The sequence below is a fragment of the Tauraco erythrolophus genome, chromosome 2, assembly GCF_009769465.1.
Source record: "Tauraco erythrolophus isolate bTauEry1 chromosome 2, bTauEry1.pri, whole genome shotgun sequence".
Taxonomy (NCBI): domain Eukaryota; kingdom Metazoa; phylum Chordata; class Aves; order Musophagiformes; family Musophagidae; genus Tauraco; species Tauraco erythrolophus.
The window spans coordinates 1,689,327-1,717,018 of NC_141466.1; the positions used below are offsets into that span (position 1 = coordinate 1,689,327).

General features: G+C 39.8%; 1 protein-coding gene across 7 annotated transcripts in view; it reads left to right on the top strand.

The window, feature by feature from the left end:
• The window catches only part of ZDHHC14 (zDHHC palmitoyltransferase 14), a 116,832-nt gene that overhangs the window by 86,240 nt on the left and 2,900 nt on the right, over positions 1-27,692 (top strand). For 6 of the 7 annotated variants that reach the window (XM_086631184.1, XM_086631186.1, XM_086631185.1 and 3 more), the window contains 5 exons: positions 5,602-5,739; positions 9,743-9,791; positions 15,407-15,509; positions 17,213-17,322; positions 18,890-18,992. In XM_086631184.1, the coding sequence (XP_086487310.1) occupies positions 5,602-5,739; positions 9,743-9,791; positions 15,407-15,509; positions 17,213-17,322; positions 18,890-18,992 (503 nt within the window). The remainder of the gene's footprint in view (positions 1-5,601; positions 5,740-9,742; positions 9,792-15,406; positions 15,510-17,212; positions 17,323-18,889; positions 18,993-27,692) is intronic. The other variant, XM_086631188.1, reaches the window with a different exon arrangement.

The following is a 27,692-nucleotide window of genomic DNA, read 5'->3' on the forward strand; positions in this document are numbered from 1 at the left end:
AGGATTTAATGGTTATGTTGGCTTTTATGCATACGTACATGACTCTCAGCAGGCTGTTGGGATTGAACCACTGTATCCTAGCAGAAAATAAATACTTTTGGTAATAAAGTCCATATAAGGAATACTTTTCCAAAAACCTCACTTGTTTTCCTAAACATTTCAAGAGCCACCAAATTGTGAAAGTACCATTTGTCAGACAAAACATCAAGTCCAGACGCCTGAATAGATGTGGTCATATCATGACATCATAGTCCTACAAAAAGCTGTCATTGTCATCGTTACAAATATGTGCAGATGTGTTGGTATCTCTCCATAATTGTCCAGTGTGCATCCAGGACAATCAACCTTGTAGTTTTATATCACACTGCTACTATGAAAAGTAACTTTTAGTAACGCTGACCCAGTTGGTTGAGTTATAGTGTGATTTTTTTTTTTTTTTTAATGACACAAGATTTGAATAGTGGGCTGTTTATTCTTCCCAGTCTTGGGATGCAAGACAGGTCATAAATAATAATCAATGTTTCCCAGACCACAGTGTGAAGAGACGAGAAAAGCTGCAAACTGAAGGGCTGAGCTGGCCTACAAGTGTTCCGTGTAAAAGTGCTTTTTTGTTCCTGGTAAATTATAAAGCTTTTATTAAATGTTTTGAAAGAGGAAGGAAAGCGTTGAGGTCATTTTGTATGTGGTGTCCTGGAGTGTAGTGATTGAAAAATGGAAGCTGAACACTTAAGGATTTAAGGAGTCTACATGCTGTGCAGTGGAAAAGTCAAGGTTTGACACTGGTTCTGAGCAGCAAGGAACGTGCTTCGGTCTGGCTTCCGAAGGAAACACTCTCCATCTATGAGACCATTGCTTATTAAAGTGGGAAGTGTTGCCAGTTTTCATTTTGTTTGAGATATCCAGCAGTTAATGTTTCTTGAGCAAGTTTTCAAATGTAAATATTTGAGAAGGTAAAAGCCAAGAGAGATGTCTTGGGTGATAGAACAAGAGGAAATGGATATAAGCTTAGTCAGGGGAGGTTCAGGTTGGATGTTAGGAAGTATTTCTTCTCTGAAAGGGTTGTCAGCCACTGGAATAGGCTGCCCAGGGAGGTGGTTGAGTCCCCATCTCTGGATGTGTTTAAGAAAAGGGTGGATGATGTACTTAGGGATATGGTTTAATGGGGATTAGGGACGGTTGGACTGGATGATCTCTAAGGTCTTTTCCAACCTAGAAATCTATGAGAAATCTATGTCTGAACTACGATGTAACTTGTATGTTCTTCTGTCATCCAGTTACCGTATATTGTTAGGTGGGTGTTAATAAGACCCCTGAGTCATGCTGGCAGCTTGCTGCTGCCAAAGGGCAGCATCTGAACTTCATCCTTTTTTTTTGTATGTGTGATTCTATCCTGTTCTCACAGCCCTTAGTAACACGTAGCCGTTGGTAAATCAGTTTTTCTCACTAGGCAATGAACAAAATAATTGGTTGTTTTTTTTTTCTTTCCTGCCAGTTTAGGGAACTGACCTGACTCATCAGCAGCTTAGACAGTAAAAGAAGAAGTGAGATGAAGTAGCAGGACAGGCAGCACGTGGCTGTCCCTTTCACTGCTGCTAAGCTTTTAGCTTAGCTTGGTTATCTCGTAAAGCCTCATCCGTAGGATTTGGGTTTGGGGGTGCTGGCTGTCTTCCGAAGTTATTATCCAAATTTGAAGTCGCTGATCAATTGGAAAAGAGTAAAATAAAGTCACTGTTGCAGGTTCAGCGACAGCTTTTGAGGTTTCTGACCTCTTTGGTTGTCTGTGGTCTTTACAGCAGCATTTTTAGTCTCCGTTTACTCATCTCCTCTTTTCATTGATACTTTGCCTTGTAAATAGTTCACACGTTTCCTCGTTATTTTTTGTTTGCTTAAGCTTTTGTTCTCAGGCTCTGAAAAATTAATCAAAACTTAATTTCTGCTGCAGCCCTGGTAAGTGTTAACCTGTAGTACAGTTGGTGTTACAGCTCAGCTGCATTAACACTTGGCTGCCTCCGATAGGGTTGTTTCATCCCTTCTGCGGCAGCGTGTTCTCAGTGCTTCACTGGGGCCAGTTTTGGTGTTTGTCTGGTACTCTGGGGAGCTAGGCAATGGAAAGTTAACCATAGTTTTAGGTTTATCTGGCTCTGTGAACCAGCTCCTGCAGGGTGAAATGAACACCAGACTCGGCCTAAGGACTGAGAGCTGTAAGCACGCAGGCAAGAGGCTGTTCACGGGACGGCTGGAAGGGGAGGAACTGGCCCATCTGTTCTGGCAGGAGTTCTCACTCAGGTGGAGGTGACTGTATCATCATACCACGTCGTGAAGGCAGATCCTTGCTGCTTTTGCTTAAAATTGAGTGTGGGAGGATGATCTATCACAACTTTTCTATCCATGGGATGTTTCCATAGGCAAACTTTTCAGCCCTTGCAGCTTTCTTCCTCCCTCATTAAGAGTTCTAATATGCCTTTTGTTAACAAGAATTTGCATTACCAATGTTTTGATTGTCTTCGTTTGCCTCAAATATTTTCACATTAATCCTATCACAAATGTATGATCGAATATAGCAGCATGTTAACTCTATCCTGTACATTTGAACCAGAACTGCAGCCATCCCTTCTAAACAGTCTGTTATTCTTCGTAGCAATCCGTTGCATTTTTGTTAGCCCTGCATTTTAAGTTTATGAAGGCCAGGATCCCTGTTTTTTCTCAGCATCAGTAGTTTCTTATTTCTCAGTGAAGGTAAATCTTCATTTAGCTGCCAACATTGTCCAAGCCAAGTAGAGATGTCAGGCAGAGCTTTGTTTTCCGGATCATTGGTTGTTCAGTTTGCAGGCGTCTAGAGTGCTGGAGGTGAACCTAAAGATATTGTGTTATTTCTTCATTAAAGCCATGTCTTCTTGTAAGGAATAAGAAGCAGCTCTAGATTTAAGAGAGTTTATATTTCTTAACAGCATTAGAAGTTTCTGCTTAGTGTGTGTCTATTCATTTTGCCAGGATTGACTCTTTTCTCTTGCATTGTCGACTAAGCAGAAGAGCTCCCAGCTCTGAGGCTATTATCTTTAACTTGGATTTACATATTTGTCCTCTCCTGAGTAGAATAATCTCTTGCTTTTTAGTGTACTGTTTTGTGGCATTTAGCATAAATGTGATATCTCTTTCTATTTTGTGCCTGAGAAAAATGAGGCCAAATTTATTAATTCATAATACTCCTGTAAACCCTTTAATAATTCTCCTTTTCATTAGAGTTGATTCAGATTTAACACTGTAGCAGTGTTTTTCATATCCAGCTAGCCTTTTCTGCCCGTTTCTGCTTTACAAACACCTTAGGTATTACTTCACAGTGATGGGTAAGGTATTTATTGAGAAAGCAGAGCCTTTCAGTTTACCAAGAAAGTTCGAAGACAGAAATTGGAGAGGAGTGACGAGTAGGTTAAAAATATCAAGCCAATCTTTAGTAAGTGTGTGGGAAAAAAAAAAAAATGTGTGTGTTTGTAGATAGGCATGTGTGTGTTTTTGTCTGCATATATCTGAATCTATCAAGTAGATGTCTACGTGTATCTAAATATGGTTTCATGGCTAGAAACTGAGCTTTATGTCAATATAATTTGTTGATACCTACAGTGTCAGCATAGAAGAGAACAAATGTGTATATACGGAATTCATCTTCCAAAGACACGTCATGATTTTACATTTTTTTTCTGAAGCAGTAGCATACAAAAGTACCCTAGGATTATGTTCTTTAAAAGTCTCTGTAACTGTATTTTTCTTTGTGTTATTATATACTCATGCATTGTATTAGGTACCCATTAAATGAAGTAAAGTGTTTATCAGAAAATAAGGACTCATTCAGAAGCACAAATGTAAAAAAAAAAAAAAAAACATAAATAAATAGTAGTGTTCAAATGCAATGTCATCTTATTTTGGGAGTACAACTGTATTGCACTGAATAAAGGTAGTATTGCCTACCCTTCTAGATACTGGAGTGTTTAGTTCTTGGTATTCTTAGCAGTACTCAGTAAATCAAAGTATTTCTGAAGCCTTATCCTAAGAAAGTTCAGTGACTTCACCTTGAATAGCCCCATTGGAATTGGAAACAGATTTATGGCAGAAACATGTGGTCCGAACAGCTGTCACGCAAAACCATTTAAAAAAAAACCCTGAAAGTCTGGTGAACTCAGAAATCTGTTGTGCATGTTGGCTTGACTTTTTTTTTTTTTAAATTAAGGTAATGCTAAATACATCCTTCAAGGAAGAACTCCACTGTAGGTCTTTAACATAAAGCCATAGCTAAAATCAACTTGGACAGATGTGCCTTTTTAATGTGGGGCTTAAGGACTTCAAATTTATAGCCTGCCTTTCCTCTGGAATTACAAATAGTTTGATGTTGTGCACCAGTGGAGGTGTAAAAGTCACAGAAAACAAAACAAGCTTTGGACAAGGCTCAAAGAGTGAGAGAGAGTCAGTGTGAGAGCACGTGTCTTACGTTGCCGTCTTAGATTTGATTAAAAACTTGAAAATTCTACCATTCTGTCAGTGTGAAGTTAGGAAATGCCAGTTTGGTTTCCTGACAATTGCTCCGTTTCCATTACCCGGCGTACTGGGACGGGGAGGTGGGCTCCAGGATGCCTGGGAGATGCCAAGCGAACTGGTCCCTCTGCCCTTTCCAGTGCTGGGGCAGTTCCTCTGTGTTGGGAACATGAGTTTCTGACCCATCCTGGCCTTTTCCTGTCCCAGGAAGGAGTTAATCCCTCAGGGAAAGAAAGGGAAAGGGTTTGGTTTAGGAAGAGGAAGAGGAAGCCTATGGTGGGAAGGGTAATGGAGCATTCCGACAACATCTACGGATTTTTATACCACGTGGTTTACAGAAAATTCCTGTAAGATTGAATGGATCATTAAAAAAAAAAAAAAACACAAAAAAAAACAACCCAACCTCAACCTCCCAAAAAGTGTAAGTAAATTTTACAAGACTGTCTGAATCTTAACACTGGAAAAATGGCGTGTGGGAATGGTTTTGCTCTTTGGAATGGTTTTGTGTGGCACTGTCAACTCTCAGTGGAAAAATAGGTGGTTTGGAATGGAGAATGTTTTGAGTGAAGCAGTAAGAGGAAGTGGGAGGGTATAAATATTTCATGTTCTGTCATGGATGAGGCGGTAGTAGACATAAGTCAGAGGTGTCATCATGACAGATATAAATGAAACAACATAAAAAACCCTCAGATTTTGAGGAGAAAAGTCACTAGAAGAAAAAAATCCTTACTCTGAAAGAAGAAAATGCAGTTGAGTTGGTGCCACTGCACGTGAGAGTGGACAAATACGTGCTGCTTGGTACGATGGCACCATTTATCCCAGTAACGCTGCTGGTTTAACGGGAGCTCACCTCAGCCATACTTTGATTTCTTCAAAAGCTGTAAGGTTCCATTAAAATACTCCCTTTTTCTTTTCTATTTTTTCCTTTCTAAATAAGAATTTCTCTGTGGCTAATTTGCAAATGCCAGTTGAATCATGAGTTTTTAATAGAGTATTCAGAGAGCTTTTTTCAAATAAACAGCATTTTATTAATTGATTTCCATTTTTTTTTTTTTTTTCTTCTGCCTCTCATTTCAGAACGGTTTGATCACCACTGTCCCTGGGTAGGCAACTGTGTGGGGAAAAGAAACTACAGATTTTTTTATATGTTTATTTTATCTCTGTCCTTTCTGACAGTCTTTATATTTGCATTCGTTATCACCCACGTCATCCTTCGTAAGTATGCTGGTGAAATCGGATTACGTATGTAGCCATTTGCTTGAGTTTTTTATTTTTAAGTTAATCTTTTGATCATTCAGGGTTTGTTTATTTATTTATTTATTCGCCTTTTCTCTGAAGCTTCACAATCCGCACTGAGTCCCATTCTGGTCTGTAGTAGACCCTAGTCATGGTAGTCATTGACCTAGTGCTGCCTTTAGCTTAATATCTTAATTTCCTTAATTTTTTTTTGTCCTTTCGTGGACGATTTATTGGAAAAACAGCACATGTACTCTATGGCTAAGTATATAGATAGTTATCATTTTCCTAAAGAACTTTTGTGTGCTTTTTTAACTGTAAACATGCACCACTTGCCATCCAAACAAACAGGTAAATCGCTAGGAAATAGACTGGAGCTATTTTACACTTTCTGTTGTTTGCTGTTTACTTTTGCATCTTTTTCTACCCTATTTTTAACACAAGTTGCTTTCATTTGCATAGAGGTTCTGAGAATAACCAATTTATAATGGAGTGAATCAGATAAGCTATAGGAAAATGAATATTCACGAGTTTGATTTTTATTTCTATTCTGGATTGGGTTTGAGGAGAGAATTTTCAAGACTCTTTTGGGTCATATCTTTTTCCCATACGTAACAAATTTTGTTGGCTCCTATATGATGATGATGTTCTAATTTCTGGTGATGGGTTATATGACTTGTCTTTAAAGACTTCTTTTGTGTTGTGAGGTTTTTTAACCCACTATCACTAGGAAGCTTAAGAGTTTTCTATCTTTTCACTGATTTAGGATATTGCCTTGCACAGTATTTCTTTAATCATTTTGGAAATATGATCTTTTTATTTCTTTGTATTCCATATTGCAATGGAAACCTGATAGAAGTAATCATTTGAGTTGATAACACGTTTCTAAAGCTAACTCAATAATGGCAATATTTAGAGAATGCTTTACTGAAAAACATGCAAGATTGAGCTCAGTTTCCTAAATTAATTACACTGTGACGGGATGAAAATTTGTGTATTACAATGCAGAGCAATTCCCCTTATTTGTGCTTCACAAAAAAAGGATAAGAGCACTGAGCAGCTCTCCTGTAGCTCAGAAATCTGGAGCTAGGGACACTTTGAGTTTGGGGGTGATCTGGATCACCAAGTTTTTCTCTCTGCCAGATACAGCGTTTCTAATATCAGTGGAAAGAGCAGAGAAAAGGTGTCCATGTTATTTAAAAAGAGAAAAGTGACTATAGAAAGAGAACACTTTCCATTAATACTCAAATCCTTGCAGCTTATTTGGGCACACACGGGTAAATGCACGCACGCTTTTTACGTTTAAGAAGGAAGCGTGGGGTTTTTCTCTGTCATCATCCTCTGCTAGAATTTGGCAGTTGAAAACACCAGTCTGACAGTATGGAGCTACCTTTGGCACTAGCTTACCCATATTTCATAAACAGTTCAGTGCTTTTTTTTTTTTCCCCCGCAGTTTTCAGCGTATGAATTACCAATATTATGCTAATATTTCATATTTTGTATGTCAAGGGGATTTATCCAGTGGATTTTAACTTTGCAGTGTCCATATCTAATTCTAAGTGTGAATTAGACAAAGAGTGGAGCAAGGAATTGTGCCTCTGTGTGGTTGAGCAGCACTTCAGCACTGCGTAGGTGTTACAGATAATGGATAGTAAATGTTAAACGCTGGCTTGTTTAAGTATATCAGCTGTAAAGCCTCACGATGGAGGTTGATCCACCAGGGATGAGACAGGAAAAACCTCCCTAGTTCTGATGACTGGTCCTCAAAGGCAATGGGAGCAGGTATGGATTGTGATTAGTTCCTTCATGTTTGTTTGCTATGTCGGAGCTTCAAGCCCAGCTTTCCGATTTATCTCCTATAATCTTGACTGCGTCCAAAAAAAAAGAGTTGTTTACAAATAAAAGGGTTTTTTTTTTTTGCAATATTGATCATTCCACTCTCTCTGTGCCCCCCATGCTTCTAGAAGTCCTCATAGCTACACTTCTAATAGTTACCACTCTTAGGTTGCTATGTTATCACTCAACCATTTCCATTCTGTTTTGCAGCCCTGCAGTTCTTCAGCTGATGCTGACCATTAAGCAGGATTCTCAGGGGCTTAGTCTGAACCTTTGCAAATGACATAGTCCTTGTGTCAGTCTGAATTAAAGTCTCGGGTTTTAGACCTGGGACTATAATCTTCCTGCAGTATTTCAAAGTCATCCATGTGTATTTCCACAAGTTCTGGCAAAATTATTGGTTTTAGAGGAGGTCCTGCTGACTTAAATCCTGTTCTTACCTCTTCTGAAGATGTTTCTAGCAGGATTACCTTCCCCTCAGCAACACTTTGTTCCAGGTATCCTGTGTTAGACTGAACACCTTCTGACAACATCCTTCTAGGAAGGGACTGAGGGGTATTTCTAGCAACATATAGGCATTGACCTTAAAAAAAAAATAATTTTTTATGGATCATCTTAATAGGGAAGTTCTTTCTCTGACCTTGTTGATTATATAGGAAACCTGTTTTCTTTTTTTTTTTAATACATCCTGATTTAGAAAAACTGTTGAAACATTTCACTTCTAATAAATCTCACAAGCTGGCATTTTTATAGTTTTTAGTGGATGTAAGAGGTGACGAGATAGAGATACATCTTAACTTTTTGGGGTTTTATGGCCTTACTTTTGAGGCATTCATTGGAAATTTGCCCTTTCTAGGATGAAGAATTTTTCCACGAAGTATTAGTGACAATAATAAAATTACTTTGCAAATCAGGTACTTGGAAGCTATTGTCTTGCAAGATTTCCTTCCATCTCCCCAAGCTTCACATCTTTTCAGTAGTAGTGCCTATCTCCAGTTACTCCTACCTGCAGTGAGGAACCTTACGTGTCTGGTATATTGGGAACTGCTTGGAAGAGTGTGACCAGCAGTAGGGAATAGAGATCACACCTACCTACTGCCATTGCCATTAAGGATCCTAAAAATAGTAAGATGGTAGGGGAAAGTTCCACTAGTCACGTGCCTTGGGGCTAAGAACCAGTTATGAGAGTCTGAAAAGACTCAGAAACGCAAGGTAAGTAACTTTCCCTTTTTAATGGCAGATGGTAAAATTGACCAGGCAGGTCTAGAGAATATACATGTATATACACACACATATATATTTTTTTTCCTTTTTTTGTTTTAAAGACAAAGTTCTTCTCTCTTCATACAAATCTTCAGGTGAATTTAGCTGAGGGGGAATTTTTTTTTGCTGAGGGAAAGACTTTCAACCTGACGCATTTAAATCATTTAAATTACAAAGTAAAATGCAAACTGTGTGCCTTATACCTATGTGACGTTGAGTCCGTTTCTACAGACTAACTCCAGAAAATTGTCAAATTGCCCTTTTTGATTAATATCTCACGGTTGTGGAACCCAAGTGGATGCTTCTGCATCTCTAGTGCATTGGAGCATGCTGCTCCTGAGCCCTTTTCAGCTAGTAGATATTCTTTTATTCACCCAGAAGCAACAAGCACCTATTAGAAAAACCTTCTGTGCAGGTGCAGTAGGAGCAGGATTACAGTCCAGAGAACTTTGCTTCCAGAGAAAAGGAGAGAAAGTTGAGAATCTGGATTTATAGGATGAATTTTTCCAAGTAAAAAAGTTGCTTTGAAAAATAGTAATTCAAACTAAAAAAAAAAAAAAAAAAAAAAAAGGAGGTTATAATATTTTGTTTCCATATTAGGTCTGAAAAGAACAGGAATAATTAGAAATCTTGTTCATGGGAAAGTATGCATGCATCAATTTGGTATGGCTGAGAAAATATCCTGCAGATGTGAGACCTGATAACTTCAGGGTTTTTTTTCTGATGTTGTTGCTGCTGAGCAACATAATCTCAGGTTTATATTAGTAAATCTATTCTGTGATTATTCTGTTGATCTTCAAATATTAATTGTGTTAACTATGCTGAAAGCAATCTGTAGTCCAATTTCTTACTCAGCTGGTAATTTTGGGTTCTATTTCTACAGGTTCTCAACAAACAGGGTTCCTCAATGCCCTGAAGGACAGTCCTGCAAGATATCCTTTCACTGAAACAAATTGTAGATCTTGTTGCAAAATAACATCTGAGATGTGGTTTTGCTTGTTTTCTTGCTATTGTTGGATATGTGCATTTGGGATTTTACCAGTTCAGGATTTCATCGCTTCCTGCACAACTGGATTTCTCGCCACATGTTGGAGGTAGGAAAGAGACTATAGCCTGGGGGGATTTTTATTCCTCATCTTTTGCAAAGTAGTACTCGTGGCAAAGGTCTGTAGTTTCCATGCGTGCTGGAAATATATTCCATTTCTTTGTGATGGAATTCATAAGTATATCTCACACTGTAACCATGCTGTGGTTTCATTTAAAATATTAAATAGTAATTCTGCTTTTACAACCAAAAGTATCAAAAATGACTGATTCTTGTCAGGATAGAAAAAGTCGATTGTGGAACAACTGAAACCATAACCTGTCCCTGAGGAGTTCAATCTCTGAAAGTATTCTTATATTTCTTTATTGGGTTTAGAGATGGCATTTTCAGGTATCACCTTCAGTTAAGTTACATAAAAGTCTGCACACGCATACACAGGGACTGCTGTTGTTCAGCCCAGAGAAGAGAAGACTCTGGGGAGACCTCGTGGTCATTAGATATATAAAGGGGGCTCGTTAAAGAGACAGAAAGACTATTTACCAGGGCCTGTAGTGGCACGACAGATGGTTTTAAACCAAAAGAGGGGAGATTTAGATTAGATATAAGGAAGAAATTCTTCCCTCTGAGGGTGGTGAGGCACTGGCACAGGTTGCCCAGAGAAGCTGTGGATGCCCCATCCCTGGCAGTGTTCAAGGCCAGGTTGGATGGGGCTTTGGGCAACCTGGTGTAGTGGAGGGTGTCCCTGCCCATGGCAGGGGATTGGAACTGGATGATCTTTGAGGTCCCTTCCAACACAAACCATTCCATGGTTCTGTTCTGTAAATACTCCATATTCTTTTTGTCACTTCATGGGATCTTTCAGTAAATTTTCTACAGCAGCTAACACAATAGAAGAATGGGAAGCTGACATAACTTACGTTTAGTTTCTTCCTTACATTTCTGTTCAGGCTGTAAGCTTCCCACTCCTCGTGTACGTATTTTGAACAGTTTGTGTCTGAATAAGCAGTTTGCTCCTCTCACAAGTTACTATAAAAAGAATTCTTTCTCATACTCGTGGTGAGGAAAAGTCTTTTGTCATAGAATCATAGAATCATAGAATGGTTAGGGCTGGAAGGGACCTTCAAAGGTCATCTAGTCCAACCCCCCTGCAAGGAACAGGGATATCTCCAACTAGATCAGGTTGCTCAGGGCCTTGTCCAACCTGGCCTTGAACGTCTCCAGGGATGGAGCATCCACCACCTCTCTGGGCAACCTGTTCCAGTGTTCTACCACTCTCATGGTAAAAAATTTTTTCCTAATATCCAACCTGAACCTACCTCCCTCTATTTTAAAACCGTTACCCCTTGTCCTATCATAACTGGCCCTCCTGAACAGCCTCTCCCCATCTTTCCTGTAGGCCCCCTTGAGGTACTGGAAGACCGCTATAAGGTCACCCCGGAGCCTCCTCTTCTCCAGGCTGAACAGCCCCAACTCTTTCAGCCTGTCCTCATAGGAAAGGTGCTCCAGCCCTCTTATCATCTTCGTGGCCCTCCTCTGGACCCTCTCCAACTGGTCCATGTCCTTCTTATGTTGGGGACTCCAGAACTGGACGCAGTACTCCAAGTGAGGTCTCACAAGGGCAGAGTAGAGGGGGAGAATCACCTCCCTCGACCTGCTGGCCACGCTCCTCTTGATGCAGCCCAGGACGCGGTTGGCCTTCTGGGCCGCAAGAGCACATTGCCGGCTCATATTGAGCTTCTCGTCCACCAGATATTGAGCTTCTTGTCCATTGTGCCTCACATAGTTTGCTCTTTTCCACAGAAGAGTAGGAAGAAAAACCTCTTGCTCTGTCGTTTGTAGTTGTGCATAAAGGCAGACCTCTCTTTCCAGGTAGTTTTTCCAGGTAGTTTTTTCAAGTATCAAATTCTCCAAATTCTGCAGATATGATTTTTGTTCATCAAGTAGAGTCATTGAGCTGTAAACTCCCTTTTTAAGCAAAGCCACTGTTGAGATTTTTTTTTTATACAAATGATTTTACAAACAAACTGTTCGTAATAGCACAACAATAGCTTCCAATTGAAACAATTACCTTCACTTCTTACAAAAGATGATTCTTTCAGACTATTTTCCAACTGAGAATAGCTTTCGATTGTCCTCGAATCAAAAGGTGATTGATTATGCATTTGGGGATCCTTGTACAGGAACAATGAGCTGCTTATTCATAGTTCAGATTCAGAGATGTGCTGATCTGAAAGGCTCAGTAGCGCATCTTGTGGAGATGGCCTTGTTTGATAGTGATTTGCTGAACACTTTAATAGCTTGGTTACAATCCCTAACAGTGAAAAATGAAGTTGTCCAAATAGTGTTGGGAATGCTGCTTTGGGGCAAACCAGTCAATTCAAGCAGAGAGAACATTGCCATTTCTGTTTTGCTAACAACACTGTGAGATACCGAGAGAGTGTTAGACCATATTATGCTGGTAAGGTGTACTTTATATTGAGAATATATTGCTTTTTGTATTTGATTTTAAATTACTGGACTTCTTTTTAATCAATGGAATCGTGTTAATCTAACATGAACCACCTCTGCTGTTCTAGAGGTCTTTGGATCTTGGTGTGAGGAACTGAAAGAAGTCCCTGTCAGTGGGGAACTGAAAGAAGTCTTGAGCTGAAGGGAATTCTCTTTTTTGTCAGTAGGAATTACCATGTGGAGGGAGAAACTTGCGTTTCAGGACCATCTTGAGTGTAGTCATGGTGAGGAACATCCTGCCAGTGGTGTGCTCGGTCATCTGAAGAGCTTGAGGAAAGTCCTCCTTCTCTGATTCCTCTTTTCTGACCTGGTGCATCTTTCTGTTAGTCTTGGTGTGTAGATTCCACCCAACAGTGCTTGTCTACAGCCTTTCCTTACAATTTCTACCTTCTCAAAGCCAGTCAGGTGGACTTGTGTTGTGCATAATGGTTTGGGGCTGTTGCCTTCTCTCAAGCCTTTCTGAACCCTCTGCTAACAGCAATCCGTTGTCGTTATCCTTATCCGTTCTCCCTCATTCTTCTTGCTTTAGCTGTGGCTGTTGCACAGTCAACTGAGATGGAGTTCCTATCTTGTCTTGGTTTGACTCTCCACATAGTTTGAGGACGAGATGGGAGGGACAGAGTAGTGAACGTGCTGCTCAGCAATGCACTTTGGTCATCCTGCTGCTTCCGGAGCACGTTTGCTCAGAATGCAAATGGATCTTTTCTGGCTTCTGAACCACTCTGAACGAAGTAAATTCTAGAAGAAGTCATACAGACAGTTCAGGTATTTCTCAGTTCGTTAGGTGAGAGCAGACCTGCAATACAAAACTCTTTGCTGTTAACTAATATCAGGATTATTTATCACAAGTACTTGTGTCCATCCATGCATTTTCCAGTCCGTGTCTCTGTGCAATGGTGAGGACCTGTCATATTTCTCTTCTGTTGATAGGTTCAGCCATAAGGATGTTTTTGTATGTTTTAAGGCTGTATCCTTGTTCTGGAATGTTTTGAGTTGATGTTGTCTTGGAAACTGTCTTCACTAAAGGTTGGCATATGGTTAATATGCAGATTATTTTTATCCTATTCTTTTCCCATTGTCTTATTCCTACTGATTTATTGTATCTCTTTTTCTAGGAATCAAAGTCTTTTCTGCTTTTGATTCATATTCCCTTAAAAAAAAAAATACTATTGAAGTGTTATAGACAGTAACATTCTCAAAGCAATTGTATTCTGAGTTTATAGCTATTGTGTGTAAATAAAAATATATATAAATAACAAACTGCAGCAGGAAGCCTTTTTGTGCTTGATTATATAAAGTTTAGAAGCAACTTTATTGTCTTGTTGCTGAGATGATGACTCTCATAGAGTTGCAGGAATGACGTCGACTGAAGCATGCATGCAATACTGAGTGCTCACTGCCTTTCCCAGTATCCCAGTCTCACTTCCAAAGCCCCATTACTGCTTTATGGCATTTGGGTTGTGCAGCTGGTGAGCCATGAAAGCACAAGGAGTTCAGAAAGTTCTGGTGGTGCGTGCACGCGCACGCCTTCGCCGCCCTCCTGGAGCTGTGGGTGCTCTTGCTGTGTATGTCTGAGTGCTGCTCCTGCAACACGCTGGTGAGAAGGCACCCCGTGAGCTCACCTACGTTGGCCTCCAGTGCAGGTCCCTCTGTGTTGCACCCATACTGGCAGCCTGCTCTCTCCATGCAGACTACTACCAGTGTTCGATAGGGAGGGGGTGTTAGGTGGGCCAGGCAAATGCCAGCAGAGGGACTTGGGACTGTACCAAAACAAGTTTTGACTGTTGCTGTTCCCACTTCAAGTCATCTTCTGCCATTTTTTCTCGTTTTCTTACAATTTGGGTTGATGCCTCCTTCAAAACATCGTCTTGTAATTCCTCAGCTGCTGTTCAATAACAGCACGGTGAGTTGGTAGTTGATAGTACCCCTCTTCAACACGGTTAAATTTGGGGCAAATGCTGCTGAGCTTTGAGTATTCAACTCCACCCCAACTATTTCCACCCAAAGGCTTCACAGGAGTTGTTATCCAGGCTGTTTGCCAAGGCCAGGCCATGCAGGCACATTCTACCTCTTGTAATGTAGAATATATCCAATTATTAGAGGGACTTGAGAGAGCAAGTGAACTTTGTATTTTACTCGGAGTGGTGCACTTGGATGCTAGTGTTAGAATCCCTGTCGGTGTCTTAACTTCAGTAACAGAAGAAAGGCAGGAGAGTAGCAGTTAGAACATATGACTGAGGTGCAATTTACTCCATTGTTGTTACTGCTTTGCGTCCGAGCACGGATCTAGAACCCTTACTCCCAGCTCAAGGCTCCCATCGTGCACTAAATATTTGTGCAAACGTATCTGCTCAGCCTTTGCTGTTCGGCTCGCCTTGGGTTACCTCTCTTGGGTTTGATCTTCCTCTCACCCCATCAGAACACCATGTGCTGGTGCTTACCAACTTACCTGTCTGAATACAAGTACGATGACTTTTACAGGTTGAACATGAGAATTGGAATTTCAACAATTAAGATCAGAACCAGTCGTAGAATCATAGAATCACAGAATGGTTTGGGTTGGAAGGGACCTCAAAGATCATCCAGTTCCAACCCCCCTGCCATGGGCAGGGACACCCTCCACTACACCAGGTTGCCCAAAGCCTCATCCAACCTGGCCTTGAACACTGCCAGGGATGGGGCAGCCACAACTTCTCTGGGCAACTACTACCAAACCTACTTACTACCATGAGTAGCTTCTAGCCTTTTTCAGTCTGCAGACTCTTAAACATTTGCTGGTGTAGATGCTATCCAGTGGCCTATCTGCTAAAGCCTACTGACAGTAGACTTGCTTTTCTGAGCTTAATTTTTGCTGACCCCTTTGAAGTAGGACAAAGATCTCAAGACACTTGTGGACTGTAAGTTGACTACCCTGAATTTTGTAATTGTAACTACTTGTTATTGGATATAATTATTTTTTTTCCATTTGCATATATTTCCTTGACTTTCGATTACTGTGCTGGAAGCTGTGGTGTGTTTTTTCTCAGTATGGTCCATTGTTGGCCTCTCAGGTTTTCACACGTATTTGATCAGCTCCAATCAAACGACGAATGAAGATGTAAGTTCATAGTATGTTTCTACGTACATGTTTCTAAATAGTAATGAGTTTTTTTTCTCTTTATTCTTAGAGAAGTCATACCTGCCTGCATAATTTTGTGAATGCCTCAGCAGGAAAGAAGGAAGTGACCTGGTCGTGCTTAATTCAAAATATCAGAAGAGATCTCTTGGATTTTATTTGTTGTGGCTGGAAGATGTGCTCGTTACATAGTGTGTCCGTTATGATTTGCACTCACAGGACCTGTATCTTGAAATAAAAAAATACAGAAGAGAGGAAACAAAGGAACAAGTATATTTTACGCAGTAGCAAATTAATAAATAATTTTCAGTATCCCTTGTTCACTGAGAGTCCTAAATATTTTTTGACTCAAAAATTGCTTACTGTAAAAATTGCAAAGTGCGTTGAAATCTCAAAACAAAAATTTCATCCTTTGTTTTATTTTTCCTTTGAAATTTCTTTCCCAGTCCGAGGCCTCAAGCCTCTGGCAAGGAGTATATCATTAATTTAAAGGTCAACTTTCTCATTTCTACAGTTGTCCCATTTTGCACAGAGGTTTCCATCATTTTGGTGTGAAATTATGTTTAACTGTTTGTGGAGGCTTCATGTGTCCTTCCCTAACTAAAATGAGAAATACAAAATGAATGACAGGAGAAAACAAAAATAGCTAGGTAGCTAAGGGTGTAGAAATCTTGTTAGAATTTAGCAAGTATTCTAACAAATTACTGCAAGCTTGAAATTATTTTATGGTAATTTTCTGTTGTACCTTTTTTCATAGGTATCTGGCAAATATAAAAGTAGCATCTTTTGGACTGTCAAACACATGTTTTGTTACAGTTTAAGGTCACAGTTACAATTATAAATTTTACAATAACTACCAATCAACCAGAAAAAACTTACTAAGCAGGCTCAAAATTAATTGTGCCTCAGCATCAAGAATCTGAGCAAGTATCCTGACTTTGAAGAAACATACTTCATTAATAAGACAGATGATGGACCCAGCGTGCTTCTACTATCCCTCCTTCCCTCAAATAAATGTCTCTTTTGGATTGTTGAAAGTCAGATGGCAGGGAGCTGCAGCAGTGTAACGTGTCTGAATTTCAAGTAAACTGGTCAGAAATTTCATTTAAAGCATACATTTCCAGTTGAATACAGTAAGACGTTTTACTCAGGCTCTTGAGTAGCTCCAACAGAAAAGCAAGACTAGCTGAAAGAAAACGTAGCATGTGAGAAAAAGTAGTAGTGACTGCAGTTGCTTCGTAATATTTTAGAGCTATTTGTGAACTTTAGGGGAGATAATGTCGTGTGGCATTGCGCAGCTTGAGAAATCACCCAAGAGTGTTGACAAGAAGTGCTCTATTGCTGGCTTTAATGGTGTGTTGCAGTTGAACCTCTTCTGTAGAACATGCCATCCTGTTGGTAAAATTAAGCTCAGACCATTATGTTTAGATGCTGAAATTCCTGCTGCGAGTGTACTGATCCTTTGAGATTTTGGATTGTCTAAATCTATGGAGATAAAGCGTGTGCTTGCTTGCAAGGCTTTAGGGTCCAGCCTTCCAGCCCAAAGCTCTAAGCTGTTTGGAAAGTGTGATCATGGGTTCTCTCTGCTCTGCCTCTGATGGAGGTAGCTGGTTGCTCCTTTTGTAATTTTTCAGCTGTTTTCTGTATTGTATTGTGTGAGGTGCATCTTGTTCATATCTCTTCAGATTAAAGGATCGTGGTCAAATAAAAGAGGTAAAGAAAACTATAATCCCTACAGTTATGGGAACATCTTTACTAATTGCTGTGCTGCACTCTGTGGGCCCCTCTCTCCAAGGTAAGAGTAGCAAAAGTATTGTCAGTACAAATGAGGTCACATGATAATTGATGAAAAAAATATTCTTTCTGATTGCTTGAGTTTACTCAAGAAGATGAAGTTTTGGTTTGTTGTCCGTTAGAAGCTTTGATCAAGTTTTTCTGCAGTAGTAAAGAGACAAGTTGGTAAATTGTGGTAAAACTAAGTTAGTGAACAGATCTTGTAAAATATATTTAAGGTTGACATCTGAAATGAAAATAAACTTGTTCATCTGTTGTTTGAACTTTTGCCACTGCAGTTAACGTCCAGCAGTAAAAGATTTCTAGTAGTTAGCTGTGGCATGGTGGGTGATTTGAAAGTTTATTAAACTCTCACATATCTAATAAATGTGACATGAGTTTGTCAGAGTTTAGGAACCTTAGTTCTGAAACTGGCTTGATAATTTTTCATTTCTGTCTTTTCACTCTGAACTGCTTTATTTAAATGGACAGTATTTTATCTTCATTGATACTACTGTTAATGTATATTCATTAAGTTGACTTTGGTCATCCTACACTGAAGCAATTCCAGAAAAAGCTTAGTGAATTAATTTTTGCTGTATACATTTTCACTATTGAAATCCAGAATACTTGCATATTCAAGGTTGCAGATGTTTTTTCAGCTTGAACAAAATATTATACAGAGCTGAGACTAGGGAACTGGCAGATGAAGTTGCTAAGCCACTGTCTGTCATATTTGAGAAGCCGTGGCAGTCCGGTGAAGTTCCCACTGACTGGAAAAGGGGAAACTTAACCCCCATTTTTAAAAAGGGAGAGAGGAGGACCCAGGGAACTACAGGCCAGTCAGTCTCACCTCTGTGCCCGGCAAGATCATGGAGCAGATCCTCCTGGCGACTGTGCTAAGGCACATAGAAAACAGGGAGGTGATGGGTGACAGCCAACATGGCTTCACTAAGGTCAAATCCTGCCTGGCTAATTTGGTGGCCTTCTATGAGGAGGTTACAGCATTGATGGATAGGGGAAGAGCAACTGACATTGTCTACCTGGACTTATCCAAAGCATTTGATACTGTCCCACACGACATCCTTGTCTCTAAACCGGAAAGACGTGGTCTTGATGGATGGACCACTCGGTAGATAAGGAATTGGCTGGATGGTCGCACTCAAAGAGTTGTGGTCAACAGCTCCATTTTATTTAGAGATGTGGAAAGTGGTAACAAAAGCTTCAAAATAGATACTGACTCAAATTGCACTGGTGAGTTTTGTAATTTGTTTTTACGCCTGTGGTTCAAAATTCTTGATTTTTGTGGTATCTGCTGGTAACCTTCTATATCTTTTGTCCAGGATAAAAATCCAGAAAAGTGGCAGTATGTATGACTATGTGACAGGTAGTATGACAAGAAAACAATTACCTTGCTGATGAGTAGAAATGAAGTCTTGTACTTCATTTGAATAAAAGGGGACATTTGAAAGTATCGACGAGGTAGTAAGGGCTGTTTTATGATAGAAAATTTTTCTTTTTGTCGAGAGGAGGTGGTTACTGGTCAGAAATATCTCTAACACTTTTTCTTTATGTTGATTATTCCATAGCTTGATCGACAGAAGAGGATTTATACAACCAGATACACCGCAATTAGCAGGACCATCAAATGGCATCACTATGTACGGGGCCACACAATCTCAGAGCAACATGGTAGGAATCATCCCATAGTGTTGTTCATCAAGATTCCTGTGAATGTTTTCCTTCTCCACTTTCATGTGAACTAATCAAGTAATAACTAACGGATACAGCTGACACTCTGGGTGGAATGACTTGTTGATTAACAGGAAAGAAAGGAACCCAAAGCTCTTTTTGATGTGTGCTTCATACAGTGTGATAGATATTGCTCATGGATTCTAAAAAAACAGAGAGGCTTTCCTACACTGTTGATTTGCTGAATATACTGGCATTTTGACTTGTGCTGTTGACACCTGCTGTGTTTTGAATGGAATATTCAAGTTATCACGGACTTGCTCTAGTTCATCATTTTCCAGCTAATTGTTATTTTGTATGGCACTTTCTTCGTACTCTTATTTCCTTCTTTGCTGCGTTTTTGCTTAGACTAATGTGTTTTAAAAAGCAAAGATGAACAAAGAGGAGTTTCTAGGGGAGAAGTGTGTTGAAGAAAGAGCAGGAGGACACTGAACTCCCAATGAACAAAAAACGGCAACTGGATTGTTACAACAAAAGCTTTTAAAACATCTTTGAAACTGTGCCAATAGTTTTTATTTTTGTTTTTTGCTGGTAGCGTTGGCTATCATAATGGAAGATAGGATTTCCAGTGCCAAGAAGAACAGAATAACTGGAAAGAGATCTTTTTCCAAAGGCAAGCATCTTACCTATGTGCCTATTTCTGAATTGTTATCCACATATCTTAATATTATGTGGGTTTTAAGACTTTGTCAAAGAAGCCATGAGTTATGGACACCCTCCCTCTGCCAAAAAAGAGGCCATAAGGCTTCCTGACAAAATTCAGCCTTTCTTTTGAACAAACTATTCTCAGACAGATTAGTTTTAGTGTCACTGATAAACTGGTATAAAAATTTTGCTGTAGCTCCTAAGCTGGTTTTACTTATTTTGAGGATTAAATAGAAGATTTATTAGTCTCCTTAATGAGCAAATATATTAAAGACACAGTATTAACTCTGAATCTTCTAAGAGGTGCAATTGTGCAGAACAAGGTAATGCTCCATGCAAATTTTACTCAAAAAAAAAAAAAAGTACCTCTGAAAAGATAAAAGGAGGTTAAAAAAAGAAAAAGAGAAAGCAAATAGAAATAGCCTGAGGTCTTTCAGGGATTACCAAAACTTTCTGACTCTGTCAAGACTTCTTATTTGTGAGGATCATTAAACCACAATAAGCCCCTGGCATTAAATTATCTTAACATATAAGAGTTATACTTGCTTTGTAAGAAGACACTATCGTTATTACTAGTTATTAATGAGAAAATCTTGTGCCAGTTTGATAGAAATTTGACTAAATTTGTCTCTAGAAACAGAGGACTCTGTTATGGTATCTCTTTAAGTCAAACAAGTAGCTCTTATGATTTTAGAGTGTAATCCCTGTAAATACACAAATTCTTCAAGGATTTGAACTTCTTAGATCCTAGACCATCACACTCCTCAAGCTGGGAAAGGCTTGGCGTGTCGGAGTCACTTGGAAATGTGCATCTTTCATTCCTGAAAACGATCTCTCAGCGAAAGCTTGAAAAATGTGATAGGTTGTGTTTGGCAGGAAGGAATATCTTTAAGACTGTGATGACATTTTTCTCAGGGTATTATTCATGGTCTTTATCTGAGACCAGTTGGCTTCTAGTGGCAGCTGGCTGTCAACATGAAAATTTCTCCCTTGAGTTTTGTTGCAAACTGTTAAAGACCTGCTTAGTTTCCGGGTCTCTCTAGCACTATTTCCTCTTCCCTATTTAAAATCTTCCATTCTTTCCTGAGTTGTTTGAAGCAATAAGAAATTATAAATTCATATCCTGCTGGCAACAATGCAGTGGGACATAACTTTGCATTCAGTTTGTTCATGTTTTCCTTTTTCTGTGTTCTAAGGCCAGCGGTTTTGCACTTCTCAGTAGACTCCGTACCTAATTCCAGGTTCCCCTCTCTCCCATCTCATAAAGCAGCAAACAGCAAAACTGCTTTCCCTGTTTCGCAGTTCAGATCTCAACGTCATCCACATAACAGACTTTCTTTTTTCCTACCAAAATTAATTCATCTTACTGCCAGCTCAGTTGTTTTCAGCCATTCTGTTCAGTTACCAGATTTCCTGTTCTAATTTGAATTTTGACAGAAGTAAGCAAGTAAAACCTCATTGTTCTATTTAAACCTTTTTCCCAGTAAGAGACCCCTAGTACTTTTCCACGCTTTACAGTGTCTTTCTCTCAGCTTTCTTCCCAGTGCACCATCTCAGATTCTTCTGAAGAAGTTTGGGAACAGGAGCGCTGGGAACACCAACCATTCTCCTGTTCTCCCCTGAAAAAGACTGCTGAAGCTTCTGGAGCGAAAGGCAGTGGAGTACACATTATGGCAGAGCATAACAGGACGTGTGACATCCTGTTGGGTTTTTTTGGGGTGTTTCTGGTGGGGTTTCTTAGAGGAGGAATCTCTGCAAGACTCTCTAGAATCCCTCTTCCTGGAAGTTCAGATGCAAACATCAACATTTCCTTTGGTTTAAACAGTAGACTGGCTCAAGCCCAAGGCTCTAGTGGAAACAAAACAGTAGAGGGAATGTCTTTGTGGAAGAAAAGGTTTCCTTTTTACTTCATGTTCTCACTGAAAAGGTTAGGCAAAAGATGGAATATGACTTAGTCTTCCCTTCTGGAAGGTTGCATACCTCTTGGGAAAAAAAAGGCAGAGGCATAAAATGAAAAATGCTTTCTTGGAGCTGAGGCAGGTGGGCCGCAAAGGACTGGCCAGTTTGAAGGAGATGTATCTGGTACTGCAGCTTGCATCATTACGGTTTCAGATAAGGACAGGCAAAGTGAAATTTCTTGACTTAAGAGCATGGGTAGGTCATGGTCGTAGTCCATAAATACTTTTTAAATGGTAAAGGTTTAGAAATTATACATCATAGAATCATAGAATGGTTAGGGTTGGAAGGGACCTCAAAGATCATCTAGTTCCAACCCCCCTGCCATGGGCAGGGACACCCTCCACTACACCAGGTTGCCCAAAGCCTCATCCAACCTGGCATTGAACACTTCCAGGGATGGGGCAGCCACAGCTTCTCTGGGCAACCTGTTCCAGTACCTCACCACCCTCAATGTAAAAAATTTCTTTCTTATATCTAACCTAAATCTGCCCTCTTTCAGTTTAAAGCCATTGCCCCTTGTCCTGTCACTACACACCCTTGTAAAAAGCCCCTCTCCAGCTTTCCTGTAGCCCCTTTAGGCACTGGGAGGCTGCAATAAGATCCCCCCGGAGCCTTCTCTTCTCCAGGCTGAACAGCCCCAACTCTCTCAGCCTGTCTTCATAGCAGAGGTAATTATCATCAGAGGTAATTACACTATGTTAACAAGTTTAACTCTTTTGAGTACAGGAAATAAGTTATTAGAAATCTGAAATGTGTTCCAGTACGCCTTTATGGTGTGTCTCCCTGAATTTTATTCCAGAATGCATTACATCTTCTTAACTCTACCTTGAATCTTGATGTCTAGGTGTTATACTGCTTAATCCATGTAGAGTGCTAAAATGTCTCTCCTGCCCGTTGATATGAAAGGAAGATATGCCCCTGTATTCAGCTCTCGTGAGACCCCACCTGGAATACTGTGTTCAGCTCTGGGGTCCCCAGCACAAGAAGGACATGGAGCTGCTGGAGCGGGTCCAGAGGAGGCCACGAAGATGATCTGAGGGCTGGAGCACCTCTGCTATGGAGCCAGGCTGAGAGAGTTGGGGCTGTTCAGCCTGGAGAAGAGAAGGCTCCGGGGGGATCTTATTGCAGCCTTCCAGTACCTAAAGGGGGCTACAGGAAAGCTGGAGAGGGGCTTTTTACAAGGGTGTGTAGTGACAGGACAAGGGGCAATGGCTTTAAACTGAAAGAGGGGAGATTTAGATTGGATAGAAGGAAGAAATTTTTCACTGTGAGGGTGGTGAGGCACTGGCACAGGTTGCCCAGAGAAGCTGTGGCTGCCCCATCCCTGGAAGTGTTCAAGGCCAGGTTGGATGAGGCTTTGGGCAACCTGGTGTAGTGGAGAGTTTCCCTGCCCATGGCAGGGGGGTTGGAACTGGATGATCTTTGAGGTCCCTTCCAACCCAAACCATTCTGTGATTCTATGATTCTAAGATTTTAGTGAACATCTTCCGTCACACTTGTCTTCTCTTATTCCTTCCCTTTTTGCCTTTCCTTCTCTTCCCTTCTCTCATATCTTTTGCTCAGTGAGTTGTGTCTTTCTAAATAGAATTCTTGTGCCTCACCCAACTAGCCTTTGGTCGTTCTTTCAGTCTCTCTGGGTTGCTTAGTGTCACGTTCTGCTTTCACTTATTTTGCTACATCTTTTAGTATAGCATCATTTTTGCACTTAACCTCAAAATAAATATCAGGCTAATTTTAAACTTGCCAGACACTTGTTTTCAGTGCAATACATTGTGTCTTATTCAGGATACCATCTGTGGGGTACGATTTTTTTATTTAGCAGCTTTTGTGGTAACTTTGCCTTTGAGACTTTAAATAGTTCATATAGGAGCTACCCGTGCTCGTTAGTCAGTTTGTCACAATCTCAGAAAGTCAGATTTTTTGCTATAATCAGTGCTTCATCGACCCATACTATGATTATTTTTTTCTAGATCTTGACAAAAAAAGCTTTTCCTCCTGTTCTCTCCTTAGTGTCTTCTTAGTATCTCCCTTATTTTACTGAGAGATGAAGTTTTATTTAAAGGCTGGAAGCACATAATTATTTTTTTCCTGGTACATTCCCAGTGTTTTTAATCTCTTTTCCAATATAACTTGAAATTAATCTGGTAAATTCGTTATCCAGCTTCTTAATATCCTTATCCAAGTGACAAGCATGGTCACTTGGAACTAATGATCTGTAGATCTGATATTTCCAAACTATTTCTCTATTGCATTTTATCGTTGATTATTTCTACAAGCTCTTCATTAGTTTGATTGTCCAAATGTCTCTCTTCTTGAGATTTTTTTTTTGCATGAAACACAGTATTTCACATATTATGAAATCGTAATTTTCTCTGCATTGTATTCTTTCTTTCTCTTTCATTCTAAGGTTTATTTCCATTTTATTCTGAAAAAAAGTTCTTATTTCACCATAAACCCGTTAGCTACTGTTCTGCAGTATTTAGCTTTCTCTTAAAAGCCCAAGTTGATTCTTGGGTTTTGATACAGGATATTTTATTCTTTAGTAATCCGTTATGAAGAAGCACAGAATTCATCTCACTCTAAGCACTTTTCTAGAGGAATTAGTTTCTTTTATTTTCACTATGATGTCTCTGGGAATTCTCTAATGCCTTATAAAGTGATAGATTGTACTTCACCTCTTTTCCAGTGCTTAACTTGTTCCTTGTGTGCCAAATTCCCGTATTTCCAGTTCTCCCTTTCCTTTCCTGTATGCAAATTCTTTAGTTAGTGTTTATTTTCTTACTGATTCGTACCACTGAAAATTATGGGAACCGTAACAACGCATGTGCAACGCTCGTTACCAGTGAGACGTGCAGTAAAGTCCTCTCCTGAACGTTCACATCAGCATTCCTAGCACTGACCTGGAAACGAGAATCCTGCTGATCCAAGGAACTCGAACTCTGACCATCCTAGCAGACCTTCTCCTTTGCTTTCCATGTTCTCGTTATTAGGAGTAATTATTTCTGCTGGCAAGTACAAAGATCAGCGAGGGTAGGAGCCCCGTTTGCTGGGAGTTGTACGAGTGTGTTTCCTTGTCTATCAACTGTCGTACGTCAAAATACGATTTATCGTTGCCCAAGTGGAACTTGAGGCTCTTCTCGAGTCAACGTTTCTGCAGACAAGGTTGGCAGAGGATTCTATGACAGAGGATTTTCATTCAAGCGTTTTACTTCCCAGTTCAAATGAGTTAAGGACACATGCAGTAAATCACCTGCAGCGTTTTGCTTGGGACTGAGGTGTGTTTTAGAAGCAATTCTTCCGATTGCGCAGATCCGCTGCGTTTTCGTTGACATTGCAGAGCAGTAGAGAGCACATGAACCAGATTCCTCCCAGAAGATGTGCTCCCAGGATGCCCCCAACATGCTCTAACCACTCATGGACATTCAGGCTGTAGGAATAAACAGTTGCTAGTGTGAAGTAAAATCACTGGAACAGGCATAGTTTATCTTTCAGCTTCAGAAGCGTTTCTTCTCGTCCATCTCCTGGTGCACTGCACTACAGGTACTGGAGGCATTGACTGGGTGGGGTTTGTGGCTCAGTACCTGCAGTAACGTGATTTTGAGTGTGAAATCCTCCAGCTGTTGGGAGCAGTTATACAGCTCCATCCCTCTATCTTTACCCATCTATTCCATCCCTCTAGTATGGCATTCCAGCATCCTTTCTGTTTCTTCATAGGGCTGTCATTCAGTGCTATCAGTCTCCTCCAAACTTGTTCTTGTTTGTACTTTACTCAGAGATGCTGAGCTAATTCAACCTTCTTTTTGCCATCTTCTGAGAACTGTAACAATTCTTTCATGTTGCCAGCGTTTAGAAAAATTTTAACAAAGTTAATTTTAAATTCAAAGTAATCTCTGGCTTTGGCATTAGAAATGTGAGAAATATATTGCCATGTACAACAACTATGTTAACATGTATGTTTTGCGTAGACTAGAAAAAAAACAGATTTTCCTCAGAAGAAAAAAAATCAAAAATATTGTTTCCTTAGTTGTTTGTATTTATTATTTGTGAAATAAATGCGGAATTTTAGGTTTTGTCTAGTTTGCTTTTATTTATGCCTTTTGATGTGAAAGCAAATACAGAGATGGCTAAAAAATTCTATGCATTTATATAATTGAACTTCTGTACTCGTAGAACTTGTTAAAGTTGTTTTACCTTCAGAATCTGCTGTTCCTCTGAAACAGTGGAAATTGTAAGTGGAAAATAAAATCAGTAGATCTGATGTAAGAAGGTACTGGTGTAATAATTTCTACAGTAGATTTTTAGCAATTTATATTTCAGTGCCTGGCTTCCTTTTCGTTACAATCATAGGCTTTTTTTTATTATTATTATTCTATTTGAAATGCTGGCATTGAATAATTCATGTGATTAATAGCTATTAAGACTTTTGGCCCTAAATTTCATTTAGTTAAGAGTGAAATTTACATTAGTGTTGGGTGATAGAACAAGAGGAAATGGGTATAAGCTTAGTCAGGGCAGATTCAGGTTGGATGTTAGGAAGTATTTCTTCTCTGAAAGGGTTGTCAGCCACTGGAATAGGCTGCCCAGGGAGGTGGTTGAGTCCCCATCCCTGGATGTGTTTAAGAATAGGGTGGATGATCTACTTAGGGATATGGTTTAATGGGGATTAGGGACGGTTGGACTGGATGATCTCTAAGGTCTTTTCCAACCTAGAAATCTATGAAATCTATGAAATACAGAATCAAGGAAAAACCACCATGCCAACACTATAAACAAATCTGATTTCCTTATTCAGTTTTGTATTGGCTCTTTAGGCTCAAGAATAGTCTACCTGTATAGTACGTGTTGTTTTTATCAGTTGTTTTTGAGAGCTTCATGGAACACATCCGCCTTTTCTAGTAAAAACCCCACCCTGGCCACTTCAGAAAGCTGTTTCGTGAGAAATTTCACATTGATCACTGTTAAATAGAACCAAAAAATGAAAATCTGAAATGTATCTGAGTAAGAGGAGAGGCTTCAGGGAAGTGACAAGTGCATGGAAGATGAAGAAGAGATATACAGCACATTAAAAAGTTTTATAACACTCTGTTTCGTGGAGCTTTATGAGGCTCATTTATCTTTCCGATACTGATTCAGCTGAAATGCACTAGAGTTGGGTAAGAAGAAAATTAATTCAGACTATACAATGAGTTCTAGTAAATTACTTTCAGCTAATTTAAAACTGTATACTTGTATTGCCTGGAACATATTAATGATTTCCTTTTGAAGATTGGTGCTGAAGCTTCACTAAAGCAGTGAATCAGCTGCTAACATTATTTGTTTTCAATGTACCCCAGTGGTTATAGGCATTCCTTTGTTATTTAACGTGCTTTTTGACTACTGCTTTTCAGAGAAGATGGATTCTGTTGGTCTTTTTGGAGTTTGAAAATTCAGTTAACAGATCTTTAAGGTCTGCACAGTAAGGTTGGTTGAAGGGTTATAGTTTAATTGAAATAAGCTGGCGTGAATAACAGTATATTGATCAAAAATGAGTTATTCACACTGAATTACTAACTGAAAGGTAAATGCTTGTGCAAGGTTTTGACTTTAAGCTGTGAGTAATCCCTCTGAAATTGTATGGAACCACTTCAGTTGTTTGGCTGGGGCTGTTCATCATTTTGGGGGGGGAATTGCCTGCGATATATATGTACTCAATTTATGTAACAGGAGGTGAGTGCATTTATCTTTCTGAAAGCATAAGTCTTGGAAAATACGTATCTGAGTAAGGACTGGACTTCTGCCTGTCACAAAGGAGTTGGTCTGGGATTCCTAAACCACTTAGACGCACGTAAAATACTGCCCGTCCGCTGTGACCAAGTAGTCAGCTCGCACGCTTGGAGTGTAGTGTGTGTGCATCCACCATTAAGCTATTCACTGGTGGACTGGGGGAACCTGAAAATATCAGAGGAAGCATTCATAGTTGTGGTTTTCATTACACAGTAAAGGAAGCAAAAGTCTTTCCATGAGTTCGTATGGAGTTTATTATGGAGGCTTGTTAAA